We start from the raw sequence: 18,421 nt of genomic DNA, 5'->3' as shown, positions 1-18,421 counted from the left end.
CCTTTGTTTTGACTCCACTAACTTTTTATGCTGCAGTTCTGTTATGATATGTTATTGCTTTTCTTAGAAGATTAAAGGCATCCTAAAAACTTTTTTAAAGTACCATACTGAACAAAAATGATACAGATAATGTTCATAGCATAAGAATTATTTTTTAAAAAAACCACCATCCCATAAAATAACAAAAATACGCTAACCAATTGACCAGACCTATGTTTCAAACCATCCCATCCTAACCCTTTTTCTTTTTTAAAAAAGAACCATACTGAACATTCATATTCATAGCGCAAGAATTAACTAAGAAATCCACCATCCCAGAAAAATAACAAAACCAAGCTAGCCAATTAACCAGGCCTATCATCACCTCACATCCCATGAAATGTCTGCAACTATAGGAACATCTTAGCATTGTGCCAGAAAAATGACAATGTTGGTACCAATATTTTGTTTTAAGATACATGTTTTCAAGATGGAGTATTGTATTTTGTGTGAGGCTAACACGCTCTGGCGTTTTCTCCCGGACTTGGGTTTGTGTGTCAGTGTGTGTCCAGGATGTAAGATAAAGCACAGACGTGTCTTCTCTCTGTTCTGTTCTACTACTGGTACAGTGAAAGCCATAGTTGCCGTCACAAGTGATAAAGAAGAGGGCTCTGAGCACTTGTCTGTACAGCCGGGCTTTTGTTTATGCACTGGGCTCAGAGCTAAAGTTAATGGATTTTAGTTAAGGAAAAATAGGGGTTTTGGTGCAGTTTCAAACTGACTGCACAGTCAGTTTTGGGTTTTGGAAACCCATTCCTTCACTATGAGGGTCTGGCTTCCCCCTTAAAGGAAGCAGTGGATTCATAGGACATCAAAAAAAGCCACCCTCTGTCTCTTGGTTCCAGTCTGTGATCCCCAGCTCACATGGTGTTCTCTGCAAGGATCATTCAAAGTTGAACCTGGCTTTGTCTATACCCACTAGCCCCTATCATGGAAGAGGGCGCACTCCCCTTTGCCTGGCACTCTTGTCCTCTGATGGTTTCCTTGATGGGCCATCACTGGTCTTTGTCCCCTGCTAATGGCCCATCCAGCCAGCTCTGCAGATGTGGCTTGGCTCATTAGAATAATTAAATCCAGGAGATTTCAGTATTTGTCAAAGTTTAATCAAACCTTGCTTTGAATTATGGTGCTGGAGGAGACTCTTGAGAGTCCAATGGACTGCAAGAAGATCAAACCTATCCATTCTGAAGGAAATCAGCCCTGAGTGCTCACTGGAAGGACAGATCATGAAGCTGAGGCTCCAATACTTTGGCCACCTCTTGAGAAGAGAAGACTCCCTGGAAAAGACCCTGATGTTGGGAAAGATGGAGGGCACAAGGAGAAGGGGACGACAGAGGATGAGATGGTTGGACAGTGTTCTTGAAGCTACCAGCATGAGTTTGACCAAACTGCGGGAGGCAGTGGAAGACAGGAGTGCCTGGCGTGCTCTGGTCCATGGGGTTATGAAGAGTCGGACACGACTAAACAACAACAAATCAAACCTTGATAATTTAGACTTCCTAAATCCAGGAATTATGAGGAGTCTGCTCCCCCCGCTTCAATTCAAAACAGTTTGTTTCTTTTTTATTGACATGTTTTAATGTTGTTCACTACTTCTGGGAGTTTGGGGGCTAAAAAGCAGTATATAAATAAAGCATATCCTAACAAGACCCCAGACACCCACCAGTCCTGCTCCTCTAGTCAACTGGATCCTAAACTAATTAAGAAAGAGGAAGCGGAGAGCAGGAAAAAGGCAAACTCGGGTACCACTTCTTAAAATTTGGACTAGGGTGGGTTCCCATCCCCATGTGGCAGAATGTTGCCAAGGCTGCTCAGCCTAACCTACCCAACAGGGTTGTTGTGAGGTTAAGGGGGGAAGCTTCTCTGCCTTTTGGCAAAGATCAAATGTAATATCTTACGAGTTTAATATCTGGCATGGCCTCTGTTCAGTGCCAGATTTACATATAGAATCATAGAGTTGGAAGAGACCACAAGGGCCATTGAGTCCAACCCCCTGCCAAGCAGGAGAGGTAAACAAGAGGTAAACTAAGCTAAACAAGGTATAGTTTAGGGCCTCACTCTCTTGGGGCTCCAAAAAAATTTAAAGGAATAAAACCCGGATGTACATTTCCAAAATATAAGATAAAAAACAAATAAAACCTACATCCAGCAACAGTGTCAAATGGTTTTAGATACCTATTAGGTCCATAAATTACCATATAGCATAGATTCAACACAAAAAGCTGACAATTTGTTGTTGACAAAGGACAGCTGGACATATAAAGGGCCCCATTACCTTAGTAGCTTAGGGGCTCATCAAACCTAAATCCGGCCCTGCCCCTGTTAAACAATAAATACAATCTTTGACCTTTTAAACTTTGGGTTGGCGGGTCATTGCTTACTATGCTATGTATATATTTTCGTGGTATTATATTGTAAAATCTTCGGAGGAAAGGCGGAGCAGAAATTTAATACATGCCGCCCTGCGCTCCTTAAGGGATGCAAATGTAAGAAAGCCAAGTGGTGCAATCAAAGCGCATTTAAGCACGACCATCAGGCATATCTTCATGGGTGTGAGCCATTTCCTGAAAAGTGAAAGTTTTCTGTCCCCTCGCGGCACTTTCCCACTTCGCTTCAGCGCCACGCCCCCTTCAGACCCTTTGGCGTCACGCTCGTCTCTGTGTTGCGCTGCGTCTTCGCTTTCGCTTTCGCCTGTCTCCTCCTTTCCGTTCCTCCTCGGTTTGCAAGGATCCAGGCTGCGGCGAAAGAAGGGATCCTCCGTCTTTGGATCCCAACTTGACCTCTACCGCGGCGAGGCGGGACTCTCTTTCTCCCGCGCTGCCCAGACCGCGCATTTTGCGCGCAAGGAGGCGCACCCATGGCCGCCGCCGCCGGGGACCCCTCCAAAACTCTCCAGGACGAAGCCACCTGCTCCATCTGCTTGGATTACTTCCGCGACCCGGTGATGATCATCGCCTGCGGGCACAGCTTTTGCCGAGCCTGCATCGCCCAGTGCCCGGAGGGGCCGAGCCGCGACCACTCGTCTTGCCCCCAGTGCAGGATCGCTTTCCCCCGGGGCCACGTGCGGCGCAACAGGCACTTGGCGAATATGGCCGAAGCGATCCAGCGCCTCCGCCTGCAGAGCCTCCGCCTGGACGAAGGGGAGCCCAAGGAGAAAGTGCCGAAGTTGTGCGGGAAGCACAATGAAGCCCTCCGGCTCTTCTGCCTAGAGGACCGCGCCTTCATCTGCTTGGTCTGCAGGGAATCGCGGGCGCACGAAGCGCACGTCGCCCTCCCCATCGACGAGGCTGCCCAGGATGCTAAGGTAAGCGAAATCGCCCCTCATTTTGGGAGAATTTGGAGCACGAAGAGGATGGGAAAAGGGTGACTCAGGCATAGGCAACCTTGGCCCTCCAGATGTTTTGGGACTACAACTCCCATCATCCCTGGCTAACTGGACCAGTGGTCAGGGATGATGGGAATTGTAGTCCCAAAACATCTGGAGGGCCGAGGTTGCCTATGCCTGTTCCAGAAAATGTTGATCTTCAAATGCCACCATCCCCAGGATTTTATTTACAGTTTTACTTGTATACCACTCTGAGAGCTCTTTAGTGAAAAAGCAGCTTCTAAATCTTTTAATTAATAGTATAAGCGCTGAATGCCATTTTTTTTCCCTTTTAGGATCAGCTCCAAAGCTGCCTAACAACCTTGAAGAAGGAGAGAGATGAAATTTTGAAGGGGAAATGGTGCAGTGAGAGAGAAATTCAGGAAATGAAGGTAGGCAGGCTCCCAGTTTGCCATCCACTGAACGCAGCTGCCTCCTTTTTGTGCTCCCCAGATGTTCTGGACTGCAGCTCCTCTCAGGCCCACTAGAGAAGTTGTTGTTGTTGGGGCATTCCATGTCAGTTCTGTTAGTTTCTGTTTCTCACTGAGCATCTGCTAGCAGTCACAGGACTCTGTTTACATTCCAGAGAGTCCAGATACTGTTGGAGTCTCACGGGAAAGGGAGACGGGATGTGACGTTACTGGTTTCCTGTTTCCTTTGTTCTTTGATTCCTTTGTTCTGCTGCTCTCTGCTTCTCATAGAGAGAACATGTATATTTCTTTGCTCTCTGCATAGCTTAGTAATAAAGTATAGCAATATAGCCCATACCGATCTCATCCTTCCGCTGTGGCATTGTTTTAATGCTCTGCTGGGCTCAAAGGAAGATGAACCTTATCAGCTCGGACGACCGGAGCTGAAATTCCAATAAGTTCAACGCAGTCATGTCACCCACCGTCTCGGATTTTGTTGAAACTTGGTGTACACCCTTCCCTTATGGTTGAAAAAACAACAACCCTTAATTTCCCCCCTCTATCTCAAACGGTTTTAATTTTATAGCACTTCAAAGTTTCATGAAATCTGTGTTTCTGTCCCTCTTGAGATCCTCTGTATTATGTGCATTTTATTATTTTTCTCCATAACCAATGATCAGATCTCTTTGAAATTTTACACAGAGATCAATAACATGATGAGGATTTCAGGAAAAAATACACCAGCACTCAAACGATTCTATAAATGCCTAAAAAAATGTATAAATGTAGCTTTTTGTTGGAAAAACTAGGTTTAGAAAACCTAAATTTTTAGCGTTAGGGCACAATGCAATCAGAAGTTTTTGATGGTGAAAATTATTGCAAAGACATGCTCTTTCTCAACAAAGAATAAAATTTATGGGTCTCTTATGTCTTGTAACAAAATTTTATGTTTTTTGGACATCATGGGGGGGGGGAATGAACTGGGTACAACTTTCCTACAATACATAGCTGTAAAAGAAAAAATTAATGAAACGAAGTTCATCTTAGAATCTAAAATAATATTGGTTATTACAGGGTTGTTGTTTTTTCAAAAGTGCAGGCTTGTTTTTCAGTTTTTGGGGTATTTAAAACTATGAAAATTGGCTATATCGTGAAATCAATCTAAAAACAACAAAACACAGCTAAATGCAGATAGGTCCATACAACATAAGCTGAAGTGTATCAAGGCATCTACAAAATGCTTTCGTAACATTTAAGGTAAACCCCGCCCCGCATAACTGATCACATGATGCAGTGCACACACAACCATTTGAATGGCAGTGCCCATCAACTTTTTTGAAAACCCTTAGGAGTTGGCACCTCCTATGTATTGTGTTTTTAATATTTGATTGGGAGCCAATCAAACAATAATAAACTATTGTTGTTGTTGTTGTTATTATTATTATTACTAGTACAATGGTACCTCGGGTTACATACGCTTCAGGTTACAGACTCCGCTAACCCAGAAATAGTACCTCGGGTTAAGAACTTTGCTTCAGGATGAGAACAGAAATCGTGCTCCGGCAGTGGGAGGCCCCATTAGCTAAAGTGGTACCTCAGGTTAAGAACAGTTTCAGGTTAAGAACGGACCTCTGGAACGAATTAAGTACTTAACTCAAGGTACCACTGTATAGCTTAGCTGAAGGTATCAGATCAGATAGTGGGACAAGGTTGGAAATACGTGGATTGCAAGACAGGAGGAAGTAATGCTCTTGTCCAGGTCAGTAATAGCAAAGAAGTGGGTGAAAAGGTTATTGTCAAGAGAATGGTGGTGGGTTTGGGAATGAATCAGAAAGAGATGACCCCAAGCTGGCCGTTGGAAGTGTGAATTCGATTCTCACAGTGACCAAACAGATGCCTTTGGGAAGCCCCCCCCCCCAAGCACTGGGGGGAAATATCCACCCTACTGACCTTTGCATTAGGTTACACCTCCTGCTTGTTATGGTGGAATGAATAAGCCCTGGTGAAACTAAACACAACTGGCTCTTTCCCCCGTTTGAGCCTGTTTCCCTGGGGATGGAATCACAACAGCACACTGAATTCGGTCTCTCTTGTCCTCTACTCTTTGCAGAAACGCGTGGGAAGCCTCAGAAATCAAGCTGCGGGAAAGTGGGAACTGCTAGATGTGTGTGAAGAGATCATGAAGTCAATCGACAAAATAGCCAGCGAATTCTCAGAGCGCAGTTCTCATCTTGCCAAGCTGATTAAAGAGGCAGAGGAGATGTGTCTGAAGTCTGCCTTTGAACTCCTGCAGGTGAGATTGTACTAGAAGATGTGAAAGCCCAGGGAAATTTGGGGTGGGTGGACATTCCTCTCCCGAAGCCTGTTTTTTGTTGTTGTTCCCCTCCGCAACAGAAAAGGGGAAAATTAAAAAAGGTTGGTCTGTGACGTGAAAAGGGTACAGCAGATTTGTTTCAGTCCAGACAAACCTTTGTTTTTTAAGATTTCATTATAAATTTGATGGCAAATATGAAGCATAAACTGATAGCAATAACACAGAAATATGAGGCTTTTGTGTTCTCTCACACACACCCCTTTTTGACAGAGGAGGAGCTGTAGGGTGGTAGTCAGTGCTAATCCTACTCAACGTAGACCCACTGGAATTAATGAACATGGTCAACTTAGGTTCGTTAATTTCAATGGGTCTGCTTTTGGTAGACGCTATTTGAATACAACCCGTAATAATGGTCTTATTTTTTACTGTAGTGTTGATGGTCTGACCTGTTTTCTTTGTTCCGTCTTGAAAGGAAGGTGGGGCTGTAAATAGGCAAAATGCATTAAGAGTTAGTACTTGATGAACTGTAATAAACTGATCAATTTATCTTTCCCCCTAGGCTATGGATCCCTTGCTGAGCAGGTAAGCCCCTGTTTACAGAATCATAGACTTGAAAAGGATCATCTTAGTCCCACCCCCTGCAATGCGGGAATATGCAGCTGTCCCATATGGGGATTGATCCTGCAACCTTGGGGTTATATCAGCACCCTGCTCTGACCAACTAAGCTATTTTTCAAGATTGGGACAGTCCTGCCATTAGGCAGATTAAGGCCGCCATCTCAGGCAGCTGATTATGCCATGAAAGCGAAGCAGTTGCTAGTTTATTTAACAGGAAAGGAATCGGGGAGCAATACAGGGCAGTGCTTTATTTTAAATCATATGTTCTTCCAGGTGCAACACAGAAATATATGGGAAACCCAAAGCTGATCTGAATAAGAAAGTTGAGTGGCTTAATGAAAAACTACAGCTGGTGCAGACCAAGTTGTGTGAGCTTTCAGGTAACAGATTATGTTTTAACTAGGATAATAACAATCACATGAGTCAGTCAGGCTCACCCCCAAAAGAGACAAAAGTTGCCACTGCAGTGTTATATATATGGGAGTCCTTCTTCATCTCACATAGTGCATATCAGTACAGTGGTACCTCAGACTACCAGACTTTTAGAAGACATCTGAAGGCAGCCCTGTTTAGGGAAGCTTTTAATGTTTGATGTATTACAGTATTTTAATATTTTTTTGGAAGCTGCCCAGAGTGGCTGGGGAAGCCCAGCCAGATGGGCGGGGTATAAATAATAAAATATTATTATTATTATCAGGTTACAAACACTTCAGGTTACAGACTTTGCTAACCCGGAAGTAGTACCTCGGGTTACGAACTTTACCTCAGGATGAGAACAGAAATTGTGCGCCAGTGGCGTGGCGGCAGTGGGAGGCCCCATTAGCTAAAGTGGTACCTCAGGTTAAGAACGGACCTCCGGAATGAATTAAGTTCATAACCAGAGGTACCACTGTATTGGCAGTTCACAAAGTCAGGTCTTGATCTGCATCTGTGGTTAATCCTGAAGTAATTAGAGCAGATCCTTGTAAAAAGTCTGTAGAATTATTCGGAGTACTGGGTCGCAGGAACAAGACAGCTTAACCAAAGCTACTACTCAGTATTGGGAGACTCAAACTTTCTTTCTGAGACTGCTTTCCCTCATAGGGAACGAGGCAGTAAATATTAAACAAGTATCCCCTTAACTCCCAGCATGACCAGCTAAAATCTTGCCTGCACGATTGGGACCGCAGTTAAATATTGCAGCCTTTCTGGTTTCTCCCTTCAAAAATGAAGAGCACACACACACACACACACACACACACACACACGTATATAGAGTACACATCCAGTGTGAACTGTACATGGTATCTGAAACTTTGTCTGAGTTTCCCTTCCACCTTTCTCTCCCCAGCACCTCCAAAACTGGCCAGTCCAAGAGCAGGTGAGTTTGCATCCATGCCGGAATGGGAAAGAAGCATTTGGTCTAGAACCTTCCATGGGATATGAAAGCCAGGCCCCAGTGGTTGGGCACCGTTGCTGAGCAGCAGGTGCCTGCTTTCAGACAGAGGGAAATTGGGAGATGCAGCCTCCCAGCCCTTTTGTCTGGCCTCATGTGCATGTTCAGACATTCGTGTTAGACTGAAATTAACTGATCAGAGAGGAACGGGGTGACTGTTGTGTTTTTGAATCCAGGAAGCGTGCCACAGCAACTCAGTCAGCACGGATGTACTTCTCTTTTTGTCTATACAGCACCTCCCACAGGTAAAAAATGGGAGAGCATGGGGATAAATATTTGGGTGGCCAGTGGCTGATGGGAATCTAGCAACATCCGGAAGGTTTGCCATCCCTGAGTTCCATGCTTTTCAGCAAAATGAGACGGTCCCCTCACTTGGCCCATCCTTTGACAAACTGCCTGCTGTACTACTACCTTTGGGCAGTTAACCCAATGACCTACATAATGTACATTCTTGCCCTGAGCGTAACTCTTGTCCTCATTTATGTCTCCTCTTTTTCTTTTCTTTTTTTATAAGATATTTATTAAAGTTTTAAAAGTTTATATAAAATAGAAAAAACAGAAACAGCAAAAAATACATACAAAACACATACAACAACAAGTATAATTTCAATCCCTTATATTCATAAAACTTACTTTCCCGACCTCCTCATACCTCCCCTTTCTGTATTCCAATCTCTAATTAATTCAATTCAGCAAATCCTTCCCCTAATTTCTATATAATTTTTGACCTTTCTTTTCTTGATTACATAATCATTACAGCTTAAAACCACTTAATTTCTGAATCAACATCGTTCTAACATTCAATAATTTTACAATGTTTCTTTTTTTTAAAATAAATTTTTTATTGGTTTTTCAACACATATTAAAAGACAATACAACACAATACATAAACAAACAAACATATAAACACGTATAATTTCTTAACCTTTTTTTCCTTAGACCTTCTTTCAGCGACTTCCCCATACCTCCCCTTTCTGCATCCCTGTTTTAAATCTTTCCAGCAACCCCTAATTTCAATTTCTTATCGCACTTTCTTTAAATCTTTTTTCTCATATCCCATTGTTTGTCACTGCAATTCTATTTTGCGTTACCCGAGACATTTTAACATTCATTAATTTTACAACAGTTCTTAAGATAAACTTTAAATTTCTTCCAATCTTCTTCCACCGTCTCTTTCCCTTGGTCACGGATTCTGCCAGTCATCTCCGCCAATCCCATGTAGTCTATCACCTTGGTCTGCCATTCTTCCAGTGTGGGTAGCTCTTGTGTCTTCCAATACTTTGCTAAGAGTACTCTTGCTGCTGTTGTAGCATACATAAAAAACGTCCTATCTTTCCTTGACACCAATCGGCCTACCATGCCCAGGAGGAAGGCTTCTGGTTTCTTCACGAAAGTGCATTTAAGCACCTTTTTCATTTCATTATAAATCATTTCCCAGAAGACCTTGATCCTTGGGCACGTCCACCAAAGGTGGTAGAAAGTACCTTCAGTTTCCTTACATTTCCAGCATTTATTATTGGGCGTATGATAGATTTTTGCAAGCTTGACTGGGGTCATGTACCACCTATAAATCATTTTCATAATGTTCTCTCTTAAGGCATTACATGCCGTAAACTTTATACCGGTAGTCCATAACTGTTCCCAGTCAGCAAACATAATGTCATGCCCAATGTCTTGTGCCCATTTAATCATAGCTGATTTAACCGTCTCATCCTGTGTATTCCATTTCAACAGCAAGTTATACATTCTTGACAGATTCTTAGTATTGGGTTCCAATAGCTCTGTTTCTAGTTTTGACCTCTCCACTTGGAAGCCAATTTTCCTGTCCAGTTTGAAAACTTCATTTATCTGGTAATAATGAAGCCAGTCTCTTACTTTTGACTTCAATTTCTCATAGCTCTGCAATTTCACTTTTCCCTCCTCATGTTCTATAATTTCCCAATATTTTGGCCATTTGGATTCCATATTAAGTTTTTTCACTTCCTTAGCTTCCATTGGTGACAACCACCTAGGGGTTTTGTTTTCCAACAAATCTTTGTACCGAATCCAAACATTATATAATGCTTTCCTAACAATATGGTTTTTGAAACCTTGATGGGTTTTAACCTTGTCATACCATATATATGCATGCCAGCCAAATCTGTTATTGAACCCTTCCAAATCCAAAATGTCTGTGTTTTCAAGAAGCAGCCAGCTTTTCAATTTTACAATGTTTCTTAAGATAGTCTTTAAATTTCTTCCAATCTTCTTCCGCCGTCTCTTTTCCCTGGTCTCGGATTCTGCCGGTCATTTCTGCCAGTCCCATATAATCTATAACCTTCATCTGCCATTATTCCACGGTGGGTAGATCTTCTGTCTTCCAATACTTTGCGATGAGTATTCTTGCTGCTGTTGTAGCATACATAAAAAATGTTCTGTCCTTCTTTGACACCAATTGGCCGACCATGCCCAGGAGAAAGGCCTCTGGTTTCTTCAGGAAGGTATATTTAAATACCTTTTTCATTTCATTATAAATCACTTCCCAGAAAGCCTTAATCCTTGGGCATGTCCACCAAAGGTGAAAGAATGTACCTTCAGTCTCTTTACATTTCCAACACTTATTATCAGGCAAGTGGTAAATTTTTGCGAGCTTGACTGGAGTCATGTACCACCTATAAATCATTTTCATAATATTTTCTTTTAAGGCAGACAATACAAGACTGATATTTCCCACCAGCGGAGAGCTTCAACATCCGGAGGCACGGGTGCAGCTGCTGCCTCTCAAACAAAAATAAGAGCTATGTCAACAGAAGATGCTCTGGCACAGGCACTTGGCAAAATTAATGTATCTTTGGAATACTTAACGAAGCAGGGAACAGAGACAAGTAAACAAGTTGCGGAAACTAATAAACAAGTGGCTGAGTTCTCAGCAAAAATTGACCTGAACAAGAAAAGTATCGATGAATTGGGAAGGAAGGTAAATTCTAATACAGAGACTATTGTAAGACTTTTGGAGGACTCGGCTACAACTCGAAAGATTGCTGAGGAAGCAAAGGAAATTGCCGCTGCTACCCAGGAGAGGATACCACCGGTCATTAAGAAATTGGAGGATCATGATCTGACTTTGTCTATGATCGAATTGCAAAGAAAAGAGAGAAATTTAAGGATCAGATCAGTTCCGGAAAGTGAGAGAGATAACCTGGCGGACTTCCTGACAAAAGAATTTCTGGACTTTTGGCAACAGGGCCTGGAGAAGGATGAATTCAAGATAGTGAGTGCATTTAGGCTCGGTACAAGACAAAGGAAGAATAAGGCAAGAGACTGCTTGATAACATTAAGATCAAAAGAAGAAAGGGATAAAATTTTGAATTTGCACTACCAAAAAACCTTGGAGATTGAAAATTCTTATGTGGAGATCTTCAAAGATATCCCGAAGCATATTTTGGATGTAAGAACCTACTACAGAGATCTGGTTGTTTTACTGAAAAAAACCAAGATATTCTTCAGGTGGGAATTTCCACAAGGCCTATCTTTTAAATACAAAGGAAGGAAGATAAGAATAAGGACACTGAGTGATAAAGACAAATTCTTGAGAGACCACGAAGAGGATCTTCAGAAGGAGGTGGAATCTGGGGAGGAACTGATGCCATTGGGAAAAGGAACACTGGACATATCAGACATATCAAACTTGTCATTCGGGTTGAAACCACCGACAGAGGAAGAACAACTACTTGGAGCAGCAGGAGTAAGTAAATAGTCTCATCATGGCTCTGCAACTTCTAAGCTGGAATTGTAATGGTTTGAATATGCCTCGAAAGAGGAAAGCTGTTTTTCATATATTGAAGAAAGAACAATTGGACTTGATTTGTTTACAAGAAACACATGTGATGAGGTTACACAGGAAAATATTGGTGAATAAAAGATTGGGACAAGAATTTATTTCATCTGACAAAGTCAAAAAAAGAGGAGTCGTGATATATGCAAAGGAAAAATTGCTACCGAAATTAATTTTTAAAGATGAACAAGGAAGATTCCTGGCAATTGAAATTCAAGTCCAAGGGGAGAAATTTTTGACTGTAGGAATTTATGCACCGAATGAGGGGAAATCTGAATTCTTCAAGAAGTTGCATGAGACTTTGTTGGACTATCTGGACTATAATTTAATTTTGATGGGAGACATCTACAGTAGTATCTACAAATATGGACAAAGCACAGAGACAGGTACTTACTAAGGATGGAAGACTACCAAAAACTTTTTTTGAAATGACTGACAATATGGACCTGATTGACATTTGGAGAACAAAGAATCCTCTTGAAAGAGAGGGAACTTTCTTTTCTGAAGCCAAAATGACATGGACCAGAATCGACCAAATTTGGGTTACTAGAGGAATGGCATCAAAGATAAAGAAAGTGGAAATCTGCCCAAAAACTTGCTCCGACCGCAACGCAGTAAGAATGGAGATGAAGCAAATAACAACTGGCTCCTTCAGATGGAGGATGAATGACACTTTATTTAGAGATGAAGAAGTGTATAAAAAGGCCCAAAAAACATTGAGAGACTATTTTGAAATAAACATGAATGCCAATGTTGAAAAAAGAGTAATCTGGGATGCAAGTAAAGCCGTTATGCGAGGATTCTTGATACAACAAAATGCAATAAAAAAGAGAAGCCAAAATGAGAAAAAAGATAAGATTTTGGAGAAGATAAAAGAAGGGGAAAGGAAACTAAGATCAAAACCAAAGTCCAAAGAGATTTTGAGAGAATTAAATTATACCAAATACAAGAAATCAAGAAATAGAATGGAAAATTAAACAAATGAGACAAAAGACATTTGAATCTGCAGACAAATGTGGTAAACTATTGGCTTGGCAAATGAGGAAAAGACAAAAATTAAATACGGTTACAAATCTAGAAGTGGAAGGAAAGAATATATATAAGCCAAATGAGATTAGAAATTGCTTCCAGAGATATTTTAAACAATTATACACACAAGGGCCGCAGAAAGAAATGGACATAGACAAATTTCTTAAGACTTATGGATTACAAAAAATTTCTCATGAAAGTAAAATAGTTTTGAATCAGAAAATAACTGAGCAGGAAATAGAAGGTGCCATTCAAAACATGCAACTGGGCAAGTCCCCGGGACTGGACGGGCTCACTTCCAGATACTATAAAATGTAGAAGGAGTGGTTATTACAACCTATGAAGGAAGTCTGCAATGAAATTTTGGAGGGGAAAAGGGCACCAGAAACGTGGAAAGAAGCTTATATTACACTTATACCGAAGACTGAGACTGAAAAGAATCAACTTAAGAACTACCGCCCTATTTCGTTACTAAATGTGGATTATAAAATCTTTGCTGACATTTTGGCTAAGAGATTGAAAAAAGTCTTGATGGAGGAGATTCATAGGGACCAAGCGGGCTTTCTCCCGAGAAGACATATGTCAGACAATGTAAGGAATATAATTGACATTTTGGAAAAGTTAGAAGTGAACATAAATACTAAAGCAGTTTTGATATTTGTGGACGCGGAGAAAGCCTTTGACTATATTTCTTGGAGTTTTATGAAGAAGAATCTCCAGGGGATGGGGGTAGGCCAAGGATTTGAAAACGGTATAGGTGCAATATACTCAGAGCAGAAAGCAAAGTTAATTGTGGTTACGGAAGAGTTTAAGATAGAAAAAGGGACACGTCAGGGGTGCCCAATCTCCCCATTACTTTTTATATCAGTCCTGGAGGTTTTGCTGAATATGATCAGAAGGGATCAGTTGGTTAAAGGGGTACAGGTCGGAGCTAAACAATACAAATTGAGAGCATTTGCAGATGATTTGGTACTTACGTTACAAGAGCCAGAATCTAGTACTAAAAGGGTTTTAGAACTAATTCAAGATTTTGGCCAAGTAGCAGGATTTAAATTGAACAAATCTAAAACTAAGGTATTGGAGAAAAATTTAACACCTATGGAAAGGGAGAGGTTTCAGAATGAGACAGGTTTAACTGTGGTTAAGAAAGTGAAATACTTGGGGATTAATATGACAGCTAAAAATGTGAATTTGTTTAAAGATAATTATGAAAAATGCTGGACAGAAGTAAAAAAAGATTTAGAAATTTGGTCAAAATTGAAGCTTTCCTTGTTGGGTCGAATTGCAGCTATAAAGATGAATGTATTGCCTAGAATGTTATTTTTGTTCCAAACATTGCAAATTGTTGATAAGATGGACTGTTTCAAGAAGTGGCAGAAAGATATTTCTAAATTTGTCTGGCAGGGCAAGAAGCCCAGGATAAAATTCAAGATATTAACTGATGTAAAAGAAAGGGGGGGATTTGCCCTGCCAGATTTTAAACTTTATTATGAATCAGCAGCTTTCTGCTGGTTGAAAGACTGGCTACTTCTGGAGAATACAGATATTTTGGACCTAGAAGGGTTCAATAATACTTTTGGGTGGCATGCATATTTGTGGTACGACAAGGTTAAAGCTCATAAAGCTTTTAAAAACCATATTGTCAGGAAAGCATTGTATAATGTCTGGATTAAGTATAAAGATTTGCTGGAGAACAAAACTCCCAGGTGGTTGTCCCCAATGGAGGCAAAGGCTGTGAAAAAACTTAATATGGAGTCTAAATGGCCGAAATATTGGGAAATTTTGGAACAAGAAGGGGATATACTGAAATTGCAGAGTTATGAGAAATTGAAAGATAAAGTGCGAGACTGGCTCCATTATTATCAAATAATGGAGGTTTTTAAGTTAGACAGGAAAATTGGTTTCCAGGTGGAAAAATCAAAATTGGAGACAGAATTGTTAGAATCCAAAACTAAGAACTTGTCAAAAATGTATAACTTGCTGTTGGAATGGAATACACAGAATGAAACAGTTAAATCAGCTATGATCAAGTGGGCACAAGATATTGGTCATAACATTATGTTTGAGGACTGGGAACGGTTGTGGACCACCGGTATAAAATTTACGGCATGTTATGTCTCCTCTTTTTCTTTCGCCAGAACCTAGGGGCCTTTCCCTGACAGTTGACAGTAGTTTTTGACGATAAGTTTGCGGGTCTAACAACACTGGGTCGTCAAATGGGGCGAAATAAACGAATGCATGCCATGCCTCTCTTGCCCCCTGGAGGAAAGGCAAAGACACAGCAGTTGTTCATCTGACAGTTAGCCTTAAGAACACGATGCATGCATTAGTCAATAATTATTGTGAATGATTCTTGCAGTTTAATTAGCAAGAAAGCTTCATTGGTGCATGATTAAACAGGCTGTAAGATCTCTTCGGGACGCAGGTGGCGCTGTGGGTTAAACCACAGAGCCTAGGACTGCTGATCAGAAGGTCGGCGGTTTGAATCCCCGCGACGGGGTGAACTCCCGTTGCTCGGTCCCTGCTCCTGGCAACCTAGCAGTTCGAAAGCACGTCAGAATGCAAGTAGATAAATAGGCGCCACTCCGGCGGGAAGGTAAACGGCGTTTTTGTGCGCTGCTCTTGTTCGCCAGAAGCAGCTTAGTCATGCTGGCCACATGACCCGGAAGCTGTACACGGCTCCCTCGGCCAAACCCCAGAGTCGGTCATGACTGGACCTAATGGTCAGGGGTCCCTTTACCTTTACCTTTAAGATCTCTTCTGTTAGCCTTACAGCAGACATTTTACCCTGTTCTCTTTTCTCCTCCTAGACTATTATATTCCCAAGAAGGGGAAATCAAAATGGATAAGAGGTAAGCTGCTATTTCTGGAGAGCAAAAGCAGCCCAGATGTTGGAGAGTTTCACCATTTGACGTCCTGACGTTTTTCTCTTGAGATAAAAGTTGCTGCAGGGGGAGATCAAACTGGACTGAGGCCCTGGCAGCAGTGCTGAGGGGTGGAGGAAGCGAGTTAGTCCCTGCCCTGTCATTCCAGTCTAAACCAACCCCGCCCCCAGCAAGTAGATACCTTAAGGGGGACTTAGATAGGAGGAAATGGTGTTGTGGAAAAGGTTACATTAACCATTTTCCAGCTCAAGGGCCACATTCTCTTCTAAACAGCCTTCCAAGGGCCACATGCTATGTTGTGGGGGGCCAGAGTCAGAAGTGGGTGAAGCAGCGAGTGTAAATTTCTGTACACACAGCCTCCAGCTTGCAACTCTCACCCTCCATGTGCCCCTGTATTCTCACCATGCAAATTTGGTTGTATGAATTGGCCTACTTTGGTTCTGCATTCCTCTCCTCCTACAGAATACGTGCAATTTGCGAGCACTACCTTACGTAGGTAACCGATTCTGTTAAGTGTTCGTCTTGTTTGCTTTGTTTTACCACCCGTCTTCCTGTTGTGTTTCAGAAAACGTGGTGTTTGATCCGGAAACAGCCCATCCCCGATATATTGTGTCTCCAGATGGAAAAGCATTATTTTGGGGAAATGTCCGTCACAACTACCCCTACAGTTCAATTCGGTTTGAATATGCCCGCTGTGTACTTGGAATGTGGGGATTCAGCTCAGGGAAACATTATTGGACGGTGGATGTCCAGAATGTCAACCATTGGGCTGTGGGCATAGCCAGAGGGTCTGTGGAGAGGGATAGGGAAATTAATTTTGAACCTTATGAAGGGATCTGGGCACTGGGCTTTAGCCGCCATGATCGGTTCAAAGCTCTGACTTCACCTCCTACCTACTTGGACCCAGAAGAGGGCCCAGCACAAATCCAAGTTTCGTTGAACTATGAAGCAGGAACTGTGGCTTTTTATGATGCTGTAGATAACACCTACCTCTTTAATTTTGAGTCAATTGATTTTGATGGGGAGGAAGTTTTTCCCTTTTTCCGGATTGTCGATTCATCAGCTCCCCTCCAGCTGTGCTATTAAAGCACATGGTCCTTGGCCTGTGCTTTGCCTTTCCTGGGTGCTCAGAGGAGTCCAGGTGTTAGTTCCAAAGAGCAGCAGATATCCCTTTGGAAGTCTGCACAGGCTGCAATTTCCATCCCATGCTGCTGTCCCACATTCCCCTTCAACAAAGGACCATGGTGTTTTGGCTTGACTGTGCAGATGATTGCTTTATCATCCAGTACAGAAAAGGAGCACTACAGTATTGCAAATAATGTTACTTTAATTTTACAACCTCTTGGTGGTGCCAATGGGGGATTTCCTCCCAGTGCAAATAGCAGCTTCAGAGGAGAGATTATACTTGGGACCAAAGCGAAGGGTTAAATCCCCCACCACCTTTTTTGGGATTCACATAATCATTAGCTTCTCACAGCATTTTGCAACTTTACAAACCTGCATTTTTAATGCTAAATAAACTAAATATTGTCTATTTTTGACCCTACTATTTGTTAGCATAGAACTGTAGCATTTTACTTTTATTAAACCTGTGATTTGATGTCGCCATCTTTCAATCATTTCATTAATCTTTCAATAATTTTTTTAAAATCCTTTTAACCTTTGTTTTGACTCAACTAATATTTATGCTCCACTTCTGTTATGATAATTTTAGTTTATTCTATTGCTTTTCATAAAAGATTCAAGGCATCCTAAAAACGTTTTTTTAAAGTGCCATACTGAACAAAAATGATACAGATAATGTTCATAGTGTAAGAATTATTTTTAAAAAACCACCATCCCAGCAAAATAACACAACTAGGCTCACCAATTAACCAGGCCTATGTTTAAAACCATCCCATCCTATCCCCTGAAATGCCTGTGAGTAAAGGAACATTTTAACATTCCACAATGTTGGTGCCAATATATCATTTTAAGATACATGTGTTTGAGGTGGAGTATAGTTTGGGGTTAGCCCAGGCCCACAGGCATAGGCAAACTCGGCCCTCCAGATGTTTTTGGACTACAATTCCCATCAACCCTGACCACTGGTCCTGCTAGCTAGGGATGATGGGAGTTGTAGTCCCAAAACATCTGGCGGGCCGAGTTTGCCTATGCCTGGCCCAGGGTCCTGACCCCCAGGTATTTTGTATGAGGCTCCAATCTGCTGTCCCTCCTTCTCGCTTTAAAAAAAATATTATTATTTTGAATATTGGGCAGTTGAGCATGCTGCAAAATGCAATCCCGGTTAGATCCATGCTGGAAATGAAAGAGTGCTGTGAAACTTCTAGTGGAGTATTATATATCTTTTAGGCCAATCGAAAACCCTGTCACTATTTTGTATTAAGTATCTCATGTATATTACTTTCAATGTATTGTTACACATCACCTGAATCTGTGTGAGTGGTGCGTAAATTCATGGGGTTGCAGGCACGCTAACCATGGTCTGCCCAGGGATGGACTTTGGTAATGTG

The 18,421-nt window shown here is 41.7% G+C and overlaps 1 protein-coding gene across 2 annotated transcripts; it reads left to right on the top strand.

Moving 5' to 3' along the window:
* Window positions 1-2,314: 2,314 nt before the first annotated feature.
* LOC310756836 (E3 ubiquitin-protein ligase TRIM39-like) lies at window positions 2,315-17,558 on the top strand. Of its 2 annotated transcripts, XM_083601676.1 has the most exons (10): window positions 2,315-3,343; window positions 3,700-3,795; window positions 5,924-6,106; window positions 6,687-6,709; window positions 7,019-7,125; window positions 8,076-8,105; window positions 8,357-8,425; window positions 15,162-15,191; window positions 15,834-15,875; window positions 16,474-17,558. In XM_083601676.1, exons 1-10 carry the CDS (start codon window positions 2,897-2,899, stop codon window positions 16,992-16,994), a joined length of 1,548 nt encoding a protein of 515 aa, XP_083457802.1. In that variant the 5' UTR covers window positions 2,315-2,896; the 3' UTR covers window positions 16,995-17,558. The 2 variants fall into 2 exon arrangements, with proteins under 2 accessions (XP_083457802.1, XP_083457803.1); XM_083601677.1 differs by lacking the exon at window positions 15,162-15,191.
* Window positions 17,559-18,421: the final 863 nt, after the last annotated feature.

The sequence above is a fragment of the Podarcis filfolensis genome, assembly GCF_964270895.1.
Source record: "Podarcis filfolensis genome assembly, chromosome: 2".
NCBI lineage: Eukaryota > Metazoa > Chordata > Lepidosauria > Squamata > Lacertidae > Podarcis > Podarcis filfolensis.
The sequence above is the reverse complement of the archived record's forward strand: the minus strand, read 5'-3'. Positions and strand labels throughout refer to the sequence as shown.